Consider the following 20,627-nt stretch of genomic DNA (forward strand, 5'->3'; position numbering starts at 1 on the left):
ATTTGCATTTAACAGTAATTTAATAGACCATGGTCTCAATTGCCAAAGTTCTGGACATTAGTAATTATTATTATATTAACTAAAATAACAGAACATAGTCCTACTGATTAATAAAATTTTTTTCAGAGAAAGTTAAACAGCCTTCTCCAGGAAGTGGAAAAATTCGAACAGTGCCTCTGGAACATATAGCCCTACCTGTTTCCTCTTCCCTACTTAGTATCCCCTCAAATACTTCCTCGTACTCTTCAACCTTGGAGGGGAAGTATGCACTGTATCACCACCATCACCAGCAGTGGATGGATAAACATCCAGGACATGGTGTTGACTTTCATCAGCATCACCTTCAGCATCTTCATAGGGAGCAAGGGCACCTTTTTTCAGAACAAAAACAAGACAGGAGTAGGTGAGTAACTTGGAGTTGAGAATGTCGTGTTTTCTCACTACTTGATAAGCGATTTCTTTTTGCATATGTTGTCCATTGCAAACCAGGTTCTACAGGGTCTCAGAAGAACAACGTCCTAGTCTAGTAGTAATGCTGTGCTATATGGACTTAGCATATATTATGTTTGGACTCAGACCTGCAAACTCTCAAAGCAGACTCCACTAATAACAGATCAATACACACATATGCATACACATGCACAAGACATGCACATACATATGGGCACAAACATACATGGCATTACCTAAACTTACTTCCCTCACCAAATTTGCTTCCATCCCCACCACCCCACCTCTACCACTGTCACTAACCGTCACTACCAACTCACCACCTTATTTCAGGATTCGAGCAGGAAAAAAAGCTGAGTCATTGTTGCGTGCATATGAGGATAAGGTCTTGGTCTTATCCTAATTTTTTTTGGCAATCTTAAAATGGAGGAGATGATATATTATGATTAGACTAATATCACGTTAAAGTGTAGGAGCTGCCTAAAAATTGTTATCAACATGTAAGTGAGCCAATATAAATGCTATTATTTATGTACAAATGACAGAGAAACAGTAAACAAAGTTATTCATTGCAAAAATTGGAGATGTTTTTGGAAATGCATCACTTCTTTTAAGTTTTACTAAAGCTACATCTTACAATCATATTGATAAAAGATGGTTTAGACATACAATATATTTGAATAAAATAGATATATAAAATTCAAATAAAAACAGAAGATGCTGGTACTACCTAGCAGGTCAGACAGCATATGTGGAAGCAGGTCTGACAAAGGACTGCACACCCAAAATGTTGACTATTTCCATTTCTATAGTTGCTACTTGGTGTGCTATGGTTTTACAGCATTCCTGTTTTTTTTTAATTTCAGATTTCCAGCATCTGCAGTTTTTTAGAATATAATTAATATAATTTTCATTTGTATTCAAATATGTGATGTTTCTACATTTGCCCTTCAGATACAAAATAGGCTTATCAAGAAAGATTTGGCCAATCATTTTAAGTGCAAATACCCTATTAGCAGAAAATTGTTGATTGTTCTCATTGGCTCTGCCATTGAATTTCAACTATTACAAGTGTAGATTCCCATTTCTTCAGATTTTAATTGCAGAACATTTAAAATTTATTTCAGGAAATTATTACCTTAGCCTTTTATTTAAACTCAACCAATGATCTTCCCTTTTTTAAACAATCAACATTGATTTATCCTTAACTTACAAATCTTGCACCATTCATCTTACAATCCTTTGACAAGTTAACAATTGAGAGGATGAGAGCAGAAAATATTTTCTACTTCAGACCTCTGACAGCAATTAAAAATTGATGGACTGAAATTTAACATGCTTAAAGAGGCTGAGTGGGTTGGAGCCCAAAAGTGTTGGCATTTCTCACCAGGATTTCACAAAAGGAACATTGTCCCATCTTTTCCAATCACTTTGTCATTGAGATTAAATAGCCATAAGGAAATTTCTAGCAGAATTCAGTACTTACTTCCTTTCCAGGGACACCAAGACTAGACCAGGAGAGAACCAATCAATCTGCTTATCCATAAACAGAAGTTAAGACTATACCTAAACAAGACAAGTTCTGGACAATCATAAAACAGTCATTCAGAACTTGATTGTATATGAAATATGTGAAATGTGTATGTAATTATGAATCTGATCATGAAAATATTGCATATGTTGTTTTCAAGAATTGGGAGTTGATAAATTTGTATTGTATATTTTAATTGTTTATTTATACCAACAATGTTTTTTTTTAATTCTCTCCCTTTAATATGTAAGATAATCATTTATAGAACCAATGTTTTTTTTCAATGATTCATTTGTTTCTCAGTCTGACTCAGTGGCCAATTTTTTCAAGAGACAATATCTCATTCCGTTAGCTATAAATAGTACATCACAGTACCTCCTTCCCACCTCACCCCATAAATTTTACTATATGGGTAAATACGTCAATTTCATTCTCTCATGAGAAGCTATAGTAATATATCAGATCACATACATAATTTCTTCTAATTCTTAATATTTCTCAATTTTTCTCTTCTGGTTTCTTTCTTTTCCTCTTCCTTATTTTCCCCTTCCTTACTTATACTCTGTACCATTATGTACTGCTTCTCTTCTATGTCTCTCCTCTTAATCATGTCTCATTTCCTCTTTTTGTTTTGGATTTTCTTTCCTCTTGCTTTTCCAGGCCTTTTTTCCTCTTTTGTTCACTCTCTTATAAAGTGCATAACTGTGGTTTGTGATCTTATTTTACCCAAGCCTTCACATTAAGAGGCTTCATCTAATTTATCTTCCAGAAAAATACCAGTATTCAAGATTGTGACTATAGGTGCAAGTGTTACTCCTCCCTTTAATTTTCTGTTTGGCTGTAGACCAATTGATTATTTAAAACTGATTTATGCAGCAGACTTAAAAATAACTTCAATTGAAATTGTTCCAAATTTCATTCTGATGTATACAGTTTCTGAGCAAAAAAAAGTTATGATAACCAAGAAAAAATAAATGAGCTGATTTTTTATACAAGAGCTTTGTTGAGGATAGAGCTGTCATTAGACATTTAATCAAATAGCTAGTAAAGACATACGTTTCTAAAATTGTATATTTTTCCTACAGATCTCTTCTCAAAGATCCAAATCAACACCAGCCACTACACATAGGAGTCCCCCCACCTCTCATCTCACCACAATACCCTTTGAAAGAGACTTCCCCACTGTTGAGGCCCTTCATTTCTGCCCACGCACTTCAACCAGCTCAAGCACTTAACTACAGCACTAATTACTCTAAAGTTAACCATGAATCAACGAAGGATTCAGAAAGACATCAGAATATTAATATGAGGAATGACGCTTCGAATAAGACTGCTGGAGAGCACTTTAACCCACCACTTCCTAAATCTTGCACTGCTAAATATATGAATGAAAACAAGAAATCTGGAATATCAAGTTTAAGACTCGGTACAGGGCCACACCTGAAGGGCCAAAGTTCTAATCATCAGTCCATAAACCACATTTCAACTAGGCATCTTGAAGAATTGCAAGAAGAATGCTTGGATTTATCCACCACCTCTGGAGCAACCGATCTGAGTCAGAAAAACAAAAAGATTACTCCAGTGCCCAATAGGTATACACTTTATAGCAATGATGCCACTACCAGCAGGTACAACGATGAGCTTCTACTCCAGCAGCCTGTTGTCAGCAAGTTAGATTTGGCAGAAAAGAAACTAAAAGAAGCTAGGATGAATGGTATGACATTTCTATTGGTTTTAAACATCCTATGTGTAAAAATAACTTCATTCACTCTCCGATTTATTGTGCACCTCATTTCTACATCTACAGGGTATCTTTGTTATCATGTGATGCCTTTTATTCCTCTCAAATTTGGATATAGTACAGGTCCTAGTTACTGTAAGCAGCATGAATCTGAGCCTTTTACCATGGTCACGCTTTTGAACTCTATTCATTCTGAATACTCCCCTAGTGCTACTGTAAGGAAGTTGAATAGTGAAGGAATAGCAATATATTCCCAAGGCAGGATAGCTTGGATGAAAACCTGCAGATGGCGACATTCCCAAAAACCCTTGCTCACCTTGACAATGTCAGAGAAGCCATGGCAAGTAACTTCTGTCTTTTTTGTAAATGGTACACACTAGACCCACAATGGTGGAGCAAGTAAATGCCCAGGGTTATTGTATGTGATATCAGTGAAAGGAAACTTGAAGTCACAATGCCCTGATCCATCGTATTAGAGTTACTCAACTTGCCTGTTGCTGAAGCAAAACAAAATGCAAAACCAGTAGATGCTAGTAGATCTCAGCAGATCAAGCTGCGTCAGTGAAGGAAAAATAAACAAAATTGAATTTCAGATCAAGGAACCAATATGTTTTAACTTGCAGAGGGATTCAGACAGGAAGTGGGATGGAGTGAACAAAGTCCAGACTAACACTGTCAAACTAACAGATACTTTGAAAAAAAGATAGATAGGGAAAAGGAAACAAAGAAATGTGTTCAATCAGAAAAGAGTGGAAAAGAGGAATGATTACCTGATGTTGCTTAATTTAGTATTAAACCCTGAGTATTGCACTATACTAAGGTGAGGTGTTGTTCCTCAAGGTCATGCTGGACATCAGTGGAGCAATGTATGAGACAAAAGTCGGACTCATAGTAGGAAAGAGAAATGGAAGCTCAGGGCTACCCTTGTAGACTGATCGGAAGATACCTGGTGTTGACTGCTACTGATTCAACTTTCTTAGGCTTCCTCCATCTGGGAAGTGTTTGGAGTTATCACCTTCTCCATCCCTAGCACAGGCCTCAGCAAAAACATTCCAATCAGATGCATATTTTTGCCCTTATCCTGCACATTATGTGGCAGATCTATCCCAAATATTTTGGAACTGTTCAAAATATTTGAATTCAAGTGAAGGAGCTATTGCAAATGAGATGAGGCCATTAAAGTTGTTGAGAGAAACAAAATCTGTATTGAGTTAGCTATTAGAGACATAAGTGGAGTGAAAAAATTTAAAGGATGTCAGTGTTGCTTGATGTTAATTTACAGCTTGTTTAAATTTGATGCAGAAATATTGTAGTGGAGGATAAGAACATATGTTTTTTCTCTATTGATTTACACTCATTTTGTGATGTTTTTGTTATTCTTTCTTAATTTCCACTTCCCAGGAGAATTTTCTGGCTGCGATTCTTCAGATGAAGTATTCTGCAAAGGAGATATGAAAAATAGGATATGCAGTCAGGCTGAGCAACCTCCTCTTAAACTGGATGATGCTCCCAGGGTAGGTGTGCTTAAAAGCAAACCAGAGGTGACCATGCAAATCAATGTGAATGCAGTTTAGCTGTGGTTAACAGCATTGACTTTAGGATGTTTTTCAGATTTTGGCATTAATGCAGACTACTGTTTGTTTTTTTATACGAATATGTCCAGAATAGAGTGCAGTAGTGATCATCTCTGCATATATTAGAAAAGAAACTTCTAATTCCTTCTGAGTTAACACACCTAACATTTTTCCAGCATCATATGCACACATCATGATGTTTTTGTTCATGAATACCACATATCTGCATATATTGACATGAAACTGTCTCAGTCAAATGAGAAACACATGACATTAAGATCTTGATTTTCTTTGTACTTGAGAGAAGTTCTGTTGATATTGGGTGGCCTTCTAGGCAGTTTCAAAACTGATTGCACTCTGCTTAAGCACTTCCAAAGTCAACAGAATATGTTACACTTGCTCCTGTTCTCTTGTGTTCATATAACCATATAACAATTACAGCACAGAAACAGGCCATCTCGGCCCTTCTAGTCCATGCCCAACTCTTACTCTCACTAGTCCCACCGACCTGCACTCAGCCCATAAACCTCCATTCCTTTCCTGTCCATATATCTATCCAATTTAACTTTAAACGACAACATCAAACCTGCCTCAACCACTTCTGCTGGAAGCTCGTTCTACACAGCTACCACTCTCTGAGTAAAGAAGTTCCCCCCTCATGTTACCCCTAAACTTTTGTCCTTTAATTCTCAACTCATGTCCTCTTGTTTGATTCTCCCCCACTCTCAATGGAAAAAGCCTATCCACATCAACTCTATCAATCCCCCCTCATAATCTTAAACACCTCTATCAAGTTCCCCCCTCAACCTTCTACGCTCCAAAGAATAAAGACCTAACTTGTTCAACCTTTCTCTGTGACTTAGGAGATGAAACCCAAGCAACATTTTAGTAAACCTCCTCTGTACTCTCTCAATTTTATTGACATCTTTCCTACAATTCGGTGACCAGAACTGTACACAATACTCCAAATTTGGCCTTACCAATGCCTTATACAATTTCAATGTTATATCCCAACTCCTATACTCAATGCTTTGATTAATAAAGGACAGCATACCAAAAGCTTTCTTCACCATCCTATCCACATGAGATTCCACCTTCAGGGAACTATGCACCATTATTCGTAGATCCCTCTGTTCTACAGCAATCTTCAATGCCCTGCTATTTACCATGTATGTCCTATTTTGATTAGTCCTACCAAAACGTAGCACCTCACATTTTTCAGCATTAAACTCCATCTGCCATCTTTCAGCCTACTCTTCTAACTGGCCTAAATCTCTCTGCAAGCTTTGAAAACCTACTTCATCATCCACAACGCCACCTATCTTAGTATCATCTGCATACTTACTAATGCAATTTACCACCCCATCATCCAGATCATTAATATATATGACAAACAACATTGGACCCAGTACAGATCCCTGAGGCACAACGCTACACACCGTCCTCCAATCTGACACACAGTTATCCACCACTACTCTCTGGCGTCTCCCATCTAGCTACTGCTGAATCCATTTTACTACTTCGAGATTAATGCCTAACAATTGAACCTTCCTAACTAACCTTCCATGTGGAACCTTGTCAAAGGCCTTACTGAAGTCCATATAGACAACATCCACCGCTTTACCCTCATCAACTTTCTTAGTAACCTCATCAAAAAATACAATAAGATTTGTCAAACATGACCTTCCACGCACAAATTCAAGTTGATTGCTCCTAATCAGACCCTGTCTATCCAGATAATTATATATACCATCTCTAAGAATACGTTCCTTCAATTTACCCACCACTGACATCAAACTCACAGGCCGATAATTGCCAGGTTTACTCTTAGAACCCTTTTTAAACAACGGAACCACATGAGCAATACACCAATCCACCGGCACCATCCCCGTTTCTAATGACATTTGAAATATTTCTGTCAGAGCCCCTGCTATTTCCACACTAACTTCCCTCAAGGTCCTAGGGAATATCTTGTCCGGACCCGGAGACTTATCCACTTTTATATTCCTTAAAAGCGCCACTACTTCCTCTTCTTTAATTGTCATACTTTCCATAACTACCCTTCTTGTTTCCTTTACCTTACACAACTCAATATCCTTCTCCTTAGTGAATACTGAAGAAAAGAAATTGTTCAAATTCTCCCCCATCTCTTTTGGCTCCGCACATAGCTGTCCATTCTGAATCTCCAAGGAACCAATTTTATCCCTCACTGTCCTTTTGCCACCAACATAACTGTAGAAACCCTTTGGATTTATTGTCACCCTACTTGCCAAAGCAGCCTCGTATCTTCTTTTAACTTTTCTCATTTCTTTCTTAAGATTCTTTTTACATTCTTTATATTCCTCCAGCACCTCATTAACTCCAAGCTGCCTATATTTATTGAAGATCCCTCTCTTTTTCCGAACCAAGTTTCCAATATCCCTTGAAAACCATGGCTCTCACAAACTTTTAACCTTTCCTTTCCACCTAACAGGAACATAAAGATTCTGTACCCTCAAAATTTCACCTTTAAATAACCTCCATTTCTCTATTACATCTTCCCATAAAACAAATTGTCCCAATCCACTCCTCCTAAATCCTTCTGCATCTCCTCAAAGTTAGCCTTTCTCCAATCAAAAATCTCAATCCTAGGTCTAGTCCTATCCTTCTCCATAATTACACTGAAACTAATGGTATTGTGATCACTGGACTCGAAGTGCTCCCCAACACATACCTCCGTCACCTGCCCTGTCTCATTCCCTAACAGGAGATCCAACACTGCCCCTTCTCTAGTTAGTACCTCTATGTATTGCTCCAAAAAACTATCCTGCACACATTTGACAAACTCCAAACCATCCAGCCCCTTTACAGAATGGGCTTCCCAGTCTATGTGTGGAAAATTAAAACCTCCCACAATCACAACCTTGTGCTTACTACAAATATCTGCTATCTCCTTACAAATTTGCTCCTCCAGTTCTCGGTCCCCATTAGGTGGTCTATAATACACCCCTATAAGCGTCACAACACCTTTCCTATTCCTCAATTCCACCCAAATAGCCTCCTTAGACAAGTCCTCTAATCTATCCTGCCAGAGCACCGCTGTTATATATTCTCTGACAAGCAATGCAACACCTCCCCCTCTTGCCCCTCCTATTCTATCACACCTGAAACAACGAAATCCTGGAATATTTAGTTGCCAATCACACCCCTCCTGCAACCACGTTCCACTAATAGGTACAACATCATATTTCCAGGTATCAATCCATGCTCTAAGCTCATCCACCTTTCTTACAATACTCCTAGCATTAAAATAGATGCATTTAAGAAACTCTCCACCTCCCACTCTCTGTTTATCCTTAATGGAGCAAACAACTTTGTTATCTTTTTCTTCCTTTTCCCCTCCACCTTTGGTCTGATTGCTCCTGATCTCTGTCCCCTGCCTATCCTCCCTCACACATCGCCTACCTGCCTTCTCCATTTGTGAACCAACCTCACCTCTCCTAGTCTCTTTAATTTGATTCCCTTCCCCCAACCATTCTGGTTTAAAGTCACCTCAGTAGCCCTCACAAATCTCCCCGCCAGGATATTGGTCCCCCTAGGATTCAAGTGCAACCCGTCCCCTTTGTACAGGTCACGCCCGCGCCAATAGAGGTCCCAATGAACCAAAAACCCGAATCCCTTCTCCCTGCTCCAATCCCTCAGCCACGCATTTATCCTGCATCTCATTGCAATCATACTCTCCCTGTCACATGGCACAGGCAGTAATCCCGAGATTACTACCTTTGCGGTCCTTTTTCTCAACTCCCTTCCTAACTCCCTATATTCTTCTTTCAGGACCTCTCCCCTTTTCCAACCTATGTCATTGGTACCTATATGTACCACGACCTCTGGTTCCTCTCCCTCCCACTTCAGGATCTCTTGGACGCGATCAGAAACATCCCAGACCCTGGCACCAGGGAATCAAACTACCATCCGGGTCTCCAGACTGCATCCACAGAATCGTCTATCTGACCCCCTAACTATTGAGTCCCCTATTACTACTGCCCTCCTCTTCCATTCCCTACCCTTCTTAGCTACAGGGCCGGACTCTGTGCCAGAGGCACGGCCAGTGTTGCTTCCCGCAGGTATGCTGTCACCCCCCCCCCCCAACAGTACTCAAACAGGAGTACTTATTGTCAAGGGGCACAGACACAGCCACAGGGGTACTCTCTATTACCTGATCCTTCCTATTCCCCCTCCTAACCGTGACCCACTTGTCTGCCTCCCGTGGCCCCGGCGTGACCACCTGCCTGTAACTCCTCTCTATCAATTCCTCACTCTCCCTGACCAGACGAAGGTCATCGAGCTGCAGCTCCAGTTCCCTAACATTCCCTAAATGTAATTTTATCAGTTGTATTTTTTATCAATACCAAGTACAAACTTATTGATCTGCATTACCCATGAAATTATTAATGTTAACTTTTTTATTCTCTATTTATATCTATTTATAGCATATGGCACTTTTCACAATTGCATAAAGCCTCTTTCACTTCAGGGTTCAATAATTCACCATGTTACAAAGTTGAATAAGATACACCGTGTGGCTAAAATACCTCTATTACATGGTTGAATTCAATATATTACAAGGTTAAATTGTATGTACTGTATTGCCTGGTTGAGTTCCATGTGTTTCATGGTTGAATTGCGTGTAATACATTTGTTGAACAATATATGTCATCTCCGTGTATTATAAGATTGAACTGTATGTCTTATAAAAACAGCATCAGACTTATTCATCAACATTCACTATTTGTAATATAGTTGTTGAATCAGAATGCTTTCGGAATCAGGTTTGTTAACACTGGTGTATGTTGTGAAATTTATTGTTTTGTGGCAGCTTTGCAACATTATACATAAAAATCATAAATTACAATTTTTTATATATATATATAGATATATATATATATATATATATATAATATGTGTGTGTGTGTGTGTGTGTGTGTGTGTGGATTCCAATTGATGGGGCCATCAGTTAATCGGGGCGGCCATTTATTTGAGAAAACTCTCAAAAAACGAAATCACGTCAAGAAAATAGCTGGAGTTCCCTTCACTTGTTTGAGACCCTCTGCCCCTTAATTGGGGTAGGAGACTGTTGCTGAAAATTTTCTAACTAACATCAGTCACGTGCACATCATGTGGCCATTAGACACTACACCATGCTTAGAGCAAACAGTTTTTAAGTAGCATCACTTGCGTGCTTATGTTCAAAAAGTAGTGGTTTTTGTCAGTGATAATTGGCAAGTAATGAACAGTAAGACAATTCAGAACCATTTTGCTCACTGTGGTTTCAAGCATTCATGCATGGAGATGCCAGAATGGTCAGAAGTGAAAATGAAAGGATTTTACTGCTTCAACAATGTAGGAACTACAAAGAATTTGAAAATATGGACATTCATCTTGAATGTTACAATTAAAGTGAAGATTTGGAGGATGCAATTGTCTAAAGCACTGTTTGAAGACAGTCCATTATTTGTCCACTGTCCACGATCAACTCCCTCTCTCATATATAATAATAATGTTCATGGGTTGTTTCATTGTCCATTTAAAAATCTGATGGTGGAGGGGGAGAAAGCTGTTCCTAAAATATTGGGTGTGTGTCTTCAGGCTCCTTACCTCCTCCCTGATGGTAGCAATTAGAAGAGGGTAGGTCCTGGCTAGTGAAACCCTAAATGGTGGATTCCGCCTCCTTGAGGCACTGTATTTTGAAGATGTCCTTGATGATGAGGAGGCTGGTGTCCATGATGGAGCTGACCGAGTCCGCAACCCTCTGCAGCTTATTTTGTTCTTGTGAGTGGCCGCTCCATACCAGACAATGGTGCAACTCCAAGGTACATCTGTAGAATACTCTCCAAGGTATATCTGTAGAATTTTGCTAGAGTCTTTGGTGGCATACCAAATCTCCTCAAACTCCTAATGGAATATAGCCACTTATGTGCCTTCTTTGTAATCGCATCTATATGTTGGGTCCAAGATAGATCTTCAGAGATACTGACACACAGGAACTTGAACTTGTTGGTTGGTGAATGTAAAATGATTGGTTTTATCTTTCATCTCCTGTCATAGAAAATGCTGTTTCTCAGGGCTGTGGGCCTAACCACTCAGAGAAAAAAAGATCAAGTCATACAGGAAAAGACGACAAAACAGCACGGGACGCTGAGAGTACAGAGCCCTTCCCCACTTTGCTTAGAGCAGAAACAATGCTCTCCTCTTCCTCCTCAAGTAGATTCTTTAAGCCATTCGCCAGATGAACTGAATAAGGCATCTGATTTTGAGGAAAAGAAACAATTTCTTGCACTCTTCAACTTAAAGCACTTGAGCACTGCACAGCGGAAAGGTGGGTGAATTTTCTGTAAATGAGTACTGTCAGTCATTCACTGATGTGTCTTTATTCAAGTCAATCTTTTTCAGTTTAAATCCTAATCTCGGAATAAATTCGTGATACATGCAGGAAAAGAAATGTTTTTCTAAAAAGGAATTTCTTTTCCTACTTTATTTATTTCCTTTACTAGCTCATAACACCTGATATAGCAAAAGTAGACTGGAAACGATGACTTAGAGACAAGTCATATCCAGAGCAGTGGAAAGCATTCAAGTGGTTCACAATAAGTATATTTCCATGAAGGTACAATAGCCATGGTAGTGTAGTAGTTAGTACGATGCTATTACAACTTGTGGCGTCGGAGTTCAAGATCTGTACCGGTGGAATGCATGGGTTTTCTCCAGGTGCCCCAGTTTCCTTCCATAGTCGAAAGACATACTGGTTAGTAGGTTAATTGGTCATTGTAAATTTTCCTATGATTCGACTAGGGTTAAATCAAGGGTTGCTGGGAACCACATCTCAAAGGGCCGGAAGGGCCTATTCTGCACTGTATCTCAACCAATCAATAAAGAAAGAATAGTGCTGACAAATCCAGAAGCCCTGAATGAAATGGGTTACCAATTGTAGCATAAGCCAAAAGAAGGATGTTAGATACTTAAGAGCCTAATGTAGCAAAAATCCTGTGGGAGTACAGAAAATGCAGGAGTAAAGTTAAAAGGGAAAATAGAAAAGGAGTCTTGGAAAAAATTCTAACAAGTGGAGTCAGGGATAATTCAAAGGTATATTATGAGTACTTAAGGAGCAACAGGATAGCAAAGCAAAAGGTAAGGCCTTTAGGTCTTAAAATGTAATCTATCTGTGGAGAAGTATGATGTGGGTAAAACTCAATGAATATTTTGCAGCTTTCTATACAAAAAGTGGAGGATGTCAACTATTGTTAAGAAAGAAGAAATGAAATACTAGATGGGATAAACATAGTCAAAACAAAAATTTTCTGTTTGACTGCACTCATCCCATCCTGTATTTTACCTTCTTTCTCCTTAACAATAGCTGGCATCCTCCTCTTTTTGAGTAGAAAGCAATTTTTGAAAGAGGATGAATCACCAAGCCGAGATTACATTCATATATCCCAGGCTGCTTTAAAAAAATAAGGAAGGATACTGGGAGGGACTGCAACTTGCAGGATGTAGATCAAAAACTTGGGATCACTTTCTTGAGACATCAGGCTGAATATTTCCTAAAAACTCTGTGCACTCAGAATCTCCATTATGTCTGCCCTGAAGAGAGATGATAAAATAAGTGGCACAGCGAGTAGAGCAGCTGCCTCGCAACTCCAGTGACCAAGGTTCAAACCTGACCTCTGTGCTGCCTTTGTCGAGTTTGCACTACCATCCAAAATCACAATATTTCATCTTTCACGTCAAAACACAGAATGCTGTCACAATTGAGGAAATATTTTCAAGAGAGAAGTAGCAGCAGAGCAAAACCAAATGCAGAATAAAAGAGAAAAAAAGTAGAAGATAGAAATTAGGGAAATGCAAAGTAATGGAGGTCAAAAGAAATAAAAATAGCAAGTAAAGGAGCAACGAAAGAAAATAAAGAATTGAATGGAAGGAGAAAGGAAAAAAGGGACTGATGTAGATGAGATGCACTGGTGTGTTTAGAGGAATCCTAAGCAATAAAAATACATTGGATGATGGCTGTAGGATTTATCTGCCTCATCTTAAAGCAATCTAATAATTCAAGATACACTTAATAAGGTTCAATTCTCAATCAATTCACAAGAAACTTTCAACTTGAATGGGTCTTTTTCAATCATAAAGTATTTAATTGTAAGTTAAAACTCACATTACAGATATTGAAGAAACATTGCTAAAGTTTCTTTGTAAAAGTAAGAAGAAATACAATTCTGAAACATATTCACAGCCTTCAGATTCAGCTCATTCTAACAGAGACCCTACAGCATGTTCAGCTGGGCATCATATGTACAGAGGCATGCAAAAGTTTGGGCACCCCTGGTCAAAATTTCTGTTACTGTGAATAGTTAATTGAGTAGAAGATGAACTGATCTCCAAAAGTCAAAGTTAAAGATGAAACATTCTTTTCAACATTTTAAGCAAAATTAATGTATTATTTTTGATTTGTACAATTTTAAAGTGAAAAAAAGGAAAGGAGCACCAGGCAAAAGTTTGGGCACCCCAAGAGATTTGAGCTCTCAGATAACTTTTACCAAGGTCTCAGACCTTAATTAGCTTGTTAGGGCTATGGCTCGTTCACAGTCATCATTAGGAAAGACCAGGTGATGCAAATTTCAAAGCTTTATAAATACCCTGACTCCTCAAACATTGTCCCAACAATCAGCAACCATGGGCTCCTCTAAGCAGCTGCCTAGCTCTCTGAAAATTAAAATAAATGATGCCACAAAGCAGGAGAAGGCTATAAGAAGATAGCAAAGACTTTTCAGGTAGCCGTTTCCTCAGTTGGTAATGTAATTAAGAAATGGCAGTTAACAGGAATGGTGGAGGTCAAGTTGAGGTCTGGAAGACCAAGAAAACTTTCCCAGAGAACTGCTCGTAGGATTGCTAGAAAGGCAAATCAAAACCCCCATTTGACTGCAAAAGACCTTCAGGAAGATTTAACAGACTCTAGAATGGTGATGCACTGTTCTATTGTGCAGCGACACCTGCACAAATATGACCTTCATGGAGGAGTCATCAGAAGAAAACCTTTCCTGTGTCCTCACCACAAAATTCAGCATCAGAAGTTTGCAAAGGAACATCTAAACAAGCCTGATGCATTTTGGAAACAAGTCCTGTGGACTGATGAAGTTAAAATAGAACTTTTTGGCTGCAATGAGCAAAGGTATGTTTGGAGAAAAAAGGGTGCAGAATTTCATGAAAAGAACACCTCCCTAACTGTTAAGCACGGGGGTGGATCGATCATGCTTTGGGCTTGTGTTGCAGCCAGTGACACAGGGAACATTTCACTGGTAGAGGGAAGAATGAATTCAATTAAATACCAGCAAATTCTGGAAGCAACCATCACACCGTCTGTAAAAAAGCTGAAGTTGAAATTAGAGGATGGCTTCTACAACAGGATCATAATCCTAAACACACCTCAAAATCCACAATGGACTACCTCAAGAGGTGCAAGCGGAAGGTTTTGCCATGGCCCTCACAGTCCCCCGACCTAAACATCATCAAAAATCTGTGGATAGACCTCAAAAGAGCAGTGCATGCAAGATGGCCCAAGAATCTCACAGGACTAGAAGCCTTTTGCAAGGAAGAATGGGCAAAAATCCCCCAAACAAGAATTGAAAGACTCTTAGCTGGCTACAGAAAGTGTTCACAAGCTGTGATACTTGCCAAAGGGGGTGTTACTAAATACTGACCATGCAGGGTGCCCAAACTTTTGCTTCGGGCCCTTTTCCTTTTTTGTTATTTTGAAACTGTAAAAGATGGAAATAAAAAAAGTAATCTTGCTTAAAATATTAAAGAAATGTGTCATCTTTAACCTCATGCCTTTTGGAAATCAGGTCATCTTTTACTCGCTTAGCTATTCACAGTAACAGAAATTTTGACCGGGGTGCCCAAACTTTTGCATACCACTGTATATAGTAATGTTCCAAAACACCAGATCTATGTTTTGTTCATACTGAAAGAAAATGAAATAATGTCATAAAACATGATATTTACTTGTTATCAGCATTTGGGTTTACTTGGAACATATGATTTATTTAATAATTAACCATTTATAGACTATAGCAATATTATAATCGTGTTTTACAAGAATGACAGGAAAGTTCACTATTAATTTAATCACCTTTTGTAACTGTTATTTGTTTCCTTTATATCCTATTACACAGAGTATGTAGTGTTTGCTTGCAATTTGTCTGAAATCACAAGTCAATGTCTTGTACTCAATTTCAGTACAATCAACAGAAGGAAAGTAACTGCACAATATCAATTATGTGAGAAATTGGTATTACTCTCAACAGAAACTAACAAATCATACGGGCTTTTCCAGCATCTATATGTTGCATTGTACTGCCAGTTCACAAGACACTTTATGGTATTCACGTATTTATGCTTTCTGTCTCATCAACCCTATTAACCTGGTACTATGTATTCAAATGTTTATTGAGATATTTCTGCTCCAATTTCTGCCACATCAGAAATTCATCATATGATAAGTATTCAACTAATTGAGAAGAGAGAAGAGATCAGCGTCTTCCACAGAATTAAGAACAAATCCATTCTCTGGACTGTTTCAAGATCAATTAGGCAAATGCTTAGGGGTAGTTTCTAGAGATGATCATTTCAGCTAATGAAAATCGTGAAGAGAGAACTAAATTGGATAAAATTAGAGGTTGAAGATAAATTAATTTCAAGGATATTGAAACATATACATTTAAAGAATCTTTTCACTCACTGGAGGTATGATCATTTATAGCATAGAAAATTGCCATCATGGAAACTGATGTCAAACTTGAAACATTAATGCTTTGCTCAACACTCCATGGTGTTGGAGTGCTGAGAATTCCTGCCTGCTACTGAGTTGTCTTTTCAATTTTCGTGAATAAGTTTATTAGTAAGAAAGAAAATTGCCAATACCAAAAAGGGGACCTTGTAAGGAATTAAATGCTAATACCAAGCGAGGTTCACAGTGGGCAGTTGCTGAGCCCCAGCATCATTTCCAATAGTTAAACAATATGGCTTCACATAAATTACACTCTAACTTCCAGGTTATTTAACATATTTGAGCAGATGAAATTAAAATATATGTCATTGTCTGAAAATATCCCCATTATAAATTAGTGACCAAAAAAAACATTTTGTACCATTTCAGTATGCTGTTATAATCATCTCTTAACTATTTCAACTGATTGAGAAAGCTTTCACTGATTTTCATCAGACACAATAAAAGACTCTTTGGAATCCAGTATAAAATGTTTTGCTTGAGAGGTCTCATTGGTGTTTACTTGTTCTTCATTTATATGGAGTTAGTTATCAGTGAACTGTTGATGCTGGCTTTCAATAAATCCAATGTGATTAATATGATTTTGACTTAATAGACACTTAACCACAAACTAATATACAGGTATGCATGGGAATCTTGGTGCTTGTATGTCTGTGTGTTAGTGAGTATTTGTCTTGATTGGTAAGGATGATTAATAAAGTTATGACTTTTGATTTCCCTGAGCGATTAGCAGCTAAGCAGGCAAACTAATATAGCACACTGAGTAGTCTTAGAGATTTGTGATAATTATATTCTGTTGATTAATGCAAGAAGAGCTGTAAGCTACTCTGTCCGATTTGGTTAGTAAAAAATGAGAGCCTCATTGTGAAGAGGTCATACCGTCATTGCAAATAGCAGTTCATAGAGTAGATTTAAAGCATTTTAATAATTTCACTTGTTTCTTTATTAATGATCTTTAGTAAATTCAATGATTAATATGAAAATAAAATGAGGGCAGATTTGATTTTTGTCATGATAATAAAATGGTGATAATTGCAAGGGCTGTTGTTCATGTTGCTCAGGACATTTACAGGGCTCCATCAGGCAATAAACTCCAATTGTCACTTCTGCATCAATCAAACCCTGCCTCCAGTCTAAATTCAGATCCATAGATACAGTCTGAACTTAAGGACATGGTACACAGGCTGTGCATTCCAGAAACATGATTTTGAATGATCCTGACATTTTTCCAAAGTTCCCAAAGAAATGGTAGTTTTTATAAATTACTGCAAGCTCTGGATCAAGCCTAGTGAGGCTTCAGCTAAGGTTATATATTCTGCTTATCAGATCTACTGGTCTAGTCTATTTTTAATCTATTAATTCCACTCACCTAATCCCATTTATCTCCAGATATGAGTAGTTCAAAAGGCACCTAACCCAACTCTCTTGTTTTTATTCGCCATAAATATAAGATCATCCAGAACTGTGCTGCTCCTAAATTCACACCAAATTGCATTCACCTCCCTGTTGAGCAATATTTTGATTTAAAATTTTTTACCACAATTCCTCCCTATGTCAATACTCTGCTTCAGTCTGTTGCAGTTAGCGGTTGATTAAATCCAAAAGATGATGGCATTTCAGAGACTTAAAACTGACTGAAAAGCTGAAAATGCTGGAAATTCTCGGCAAGTCAGACAGCACCAGTACAGAAAGAATCACCTACTTCCAGTTTCCACCAAACCTATCAGACTGGGATCAGCACATAGTCTCAGAAAACATGAGGTGGGAAATATATTAGTGGTTCATTAAAAGTGTGTTTAAAGCAGTTTGTGAAGTTAACATTGGCTTCCCAAATTCATTGAAAGTCTGTGTTGAAACCATTGTGATAAGAAATTGATCATCGATGGACTTGAGGAACTGATATGTTGATCTGAAGATAAGTACTGCAGGTTCACAGTGGTTTTCTTAACTAATTTGTGAAATATTCCCTTCACACATATTCCTTTCTTAGTTCTAAGCAACTTTTCAAAGAAAAAACATGAATTTTTGTGCTAATTTTGGTCATTCTTGCTGTTCAGAGGCTCAGTCGTGCTGAGCTACTCACAGGCAAAAGGTCCACACGACTGTACAGGCAGGACTCGATTTCCTCAATATATCCCAATGACAATAGTTCAGGAAGCTCAGACTATATTTTTGCCTACTCCTCAGCTGCTTACAGATACAATATTCCACATGGATATGTTGTTTGCAGGGTGCTCCAGCTGGGCACAGAAAAAAATCTGTCAAAACAACACTGCACATGGCTAAGTGACATTGGTTGCTTTTCCACAGTTGTAGTGGGTTGCTTACTTTACTCATGTGGAGCCAGAGGCATTCTGGTATCAATATGGAATTATAAAGCTCACTCAATTGGTCTACGATCTCAGGAAAATATTTCTCCAGGGCTGTTTAACATCCCTAGATATGAACTGGAACATACCTCCTCATCAATGTATTCAATCATTCAAGTGGAGTGCTGGGAATTGAATGTGATGCACTGAAAACATTGCACATGATCCATTGAAGATGTCAGGCAAAGACACACATGACCACTATAATCAAAGTAACTTTTCCACTGGAATTGTTAAACAGTAATCCACTGGAATGTCAAAATTATGGCTTAGATGCCTTAAGTATTTTGGAAGAATTTAATGTGAGTCAGGCAGGGTATCTCAAAATATTACAGATTTGCTCTGCAAACTGTAAAATCTTGCAGTCTGTTGGGGAAGACGCATGTCCATTGAACAAGGAACATACATATAAACATGAATTACAAGCAAGATTGAGCTATCTAGCTCCTCAAGCCCCTTTACTTTAACAAGGATAAGACTGATCTGATTATAACTTCAATTCTGCATTCCTCTCTAATCTCAGAAAGCTTCACCATCTTGTTTTAAAGTGCCTGTCTACTTCTCCTTTAAATATATTCAAAGAGAAGCAGCAGAACGTGGAGGAAGAAGAAGTAACAGCAGCTCACATCATTCAGGTGGTTGCCAATGGACCACAATACATCAAAGTGAAAACCTTCCTTTGCCTCAGCTTCTTCCACAGACTAAAACTGGTCTCACACCTATCTGTGCATTTTCCAATCAAGGAATGTATTGCAATTGACCACAAAGTTGTGTCAACTAATTGTTTTTATCTGATTACAAGAAATGGAACTTATGCAATTAGCAACTTGTATCTTTTTTCCTTTCTGGGAATCCTATATATAGTAAAGCCCTGTGGCTCAGGAGAGGTAGAGACAGCTGTCAAGATCCCCATGCTGAACACCTTGGGATTTTAGGGCTTGTGAAGACCCAACAGCATCTATTCAGTGGCAAAACCAATTATTAGGAGGATAGATAGCATGTGGGGTTCTGACAGAGGAAAGGTGACAATTAAAAGGGGGGAGGATATTGATTAAAGGCCCTGCTTGCATCTATTACATCAGTAACAAACTTATTAAGCCCTATTCAGTTCCCTGCAGGCAAGGAGCTGCAGGTCTCTCCTGTGCAAGGCAAGGATTTCAGCTACTCTTGTAAGGATGGTACTCACAGTATGCAAATTGTTGGTGATTCATTGGTCATAGCCTTTGAAGCTTCATCTGTTTTTCCATGGTCCAAACATTAGTCTAAAAACCTACAAGTTCATGTCACTCCTGCCCAGGGTAGGCCCTTCCAATCTCTTTTCAGTGTTTGCACTTAATTTCTTGCACTGGCACTGAAAATAGCCTGTCATCTGGCACCATCCCCAATAATCACCAAGGGCAGCTGAGCATAAATATTGGTTGCTGCTGGACTTGACATAAAAGAACAGACTGTAGTGCTTGGACTGATAGGCACATCAGAATATTGGTAAACATGCCACTGTGCCTAATGACTTTTCTGATCCACTAAGGATATTAAACAGTTTGCAACACTGAGTCCAGGAGAAATGAATCATATTCCTGCTGTATCCACCTGTAGCCATGCATTCTTGGTGTGGGCAGCCAGTTTCTCCCTCCTGCCAATAAGGAATATGATCTCCCTTGATGTCCTTCTATCACCTAATATTACAACCAGCAAGGCATCAATGAATTGAGGGCAACTTTGTTGTATCTACGTATCTTCCTTTATAATAGGGGTAGCTTCAGAATCCATACAATGTAATGACTGAAATGTGTCTTTGAGTACTCATGCTGAAACCAAGCATTGCATTCTGCTATCTCACCTCCCTAGACGGATTGGTCAGGAAATGCAAAGCTAACATTTTGATGAAGCAGATGAGTTAATTTTTCTATAACAAATGCACTGCCAAACTGTCAGGGCTACTGCCCACTGGTGACACCATTATGTGTGTTGAGAAGTTAAAACTCCCCTGAGTCAATTGAATTATTCAGACAATCTGGAATCCCTACATCATGAGGCAGCTCCCCAGCTGTGCATAGTAAATGTAATTTTGTTTCTGCAGTCACTCATGTGGAGAAATTTTGATGGGATGCAGGCAATTTGAATTAACCTTAACTAAAGTGAG

General features: G+C 38.4%; 1 protein-coding gene across 1 annotated transcript in view; it reads left to right on the forward strand.

Annotated features, from left to right (window-relative positions):
* LOC134357727 (genetic suppressor element 1-like) overlaps positions 1-20,627 on the forward strand; it is a 277,583-nt gene that overhangs the window by 228,597 nt on the left and 28,359 nt on the right. Inside the window, exons 8-11 of the mRNA XM_063069351.1 lie at positions 127-403; positions 3,067-3,695; positions 5,124-5,236; positions 11,381-11,651. Coding sequence (XP_062925421.1) covers positions 127-403; positions 3,067-3,695; positions 5,124-5,236; positions 11,381-11,651 — 1,290 coding nt within the window. The remainder of the gene's footprint in view (positions 1-126; positions 404-3,066; positions 3,696-5,123; positions 5,237-11,380; positions 11,652-20,627) is intronic.

The sequence above is a fragment of the Mobula hypostoma genome, chromosome 17, assembly GCF_963921235.1.
Source record: "Mobula hypostoma chromosome 17, sMobHyp1.1, whole genome shotgun sequence".
Lineage (NCBI taxonomy): Eukaryota > Metazoa > Chordata > Chondrichthyes > Myliobatiformes > Myliobatidae > Mobula > Mobula hypostoma.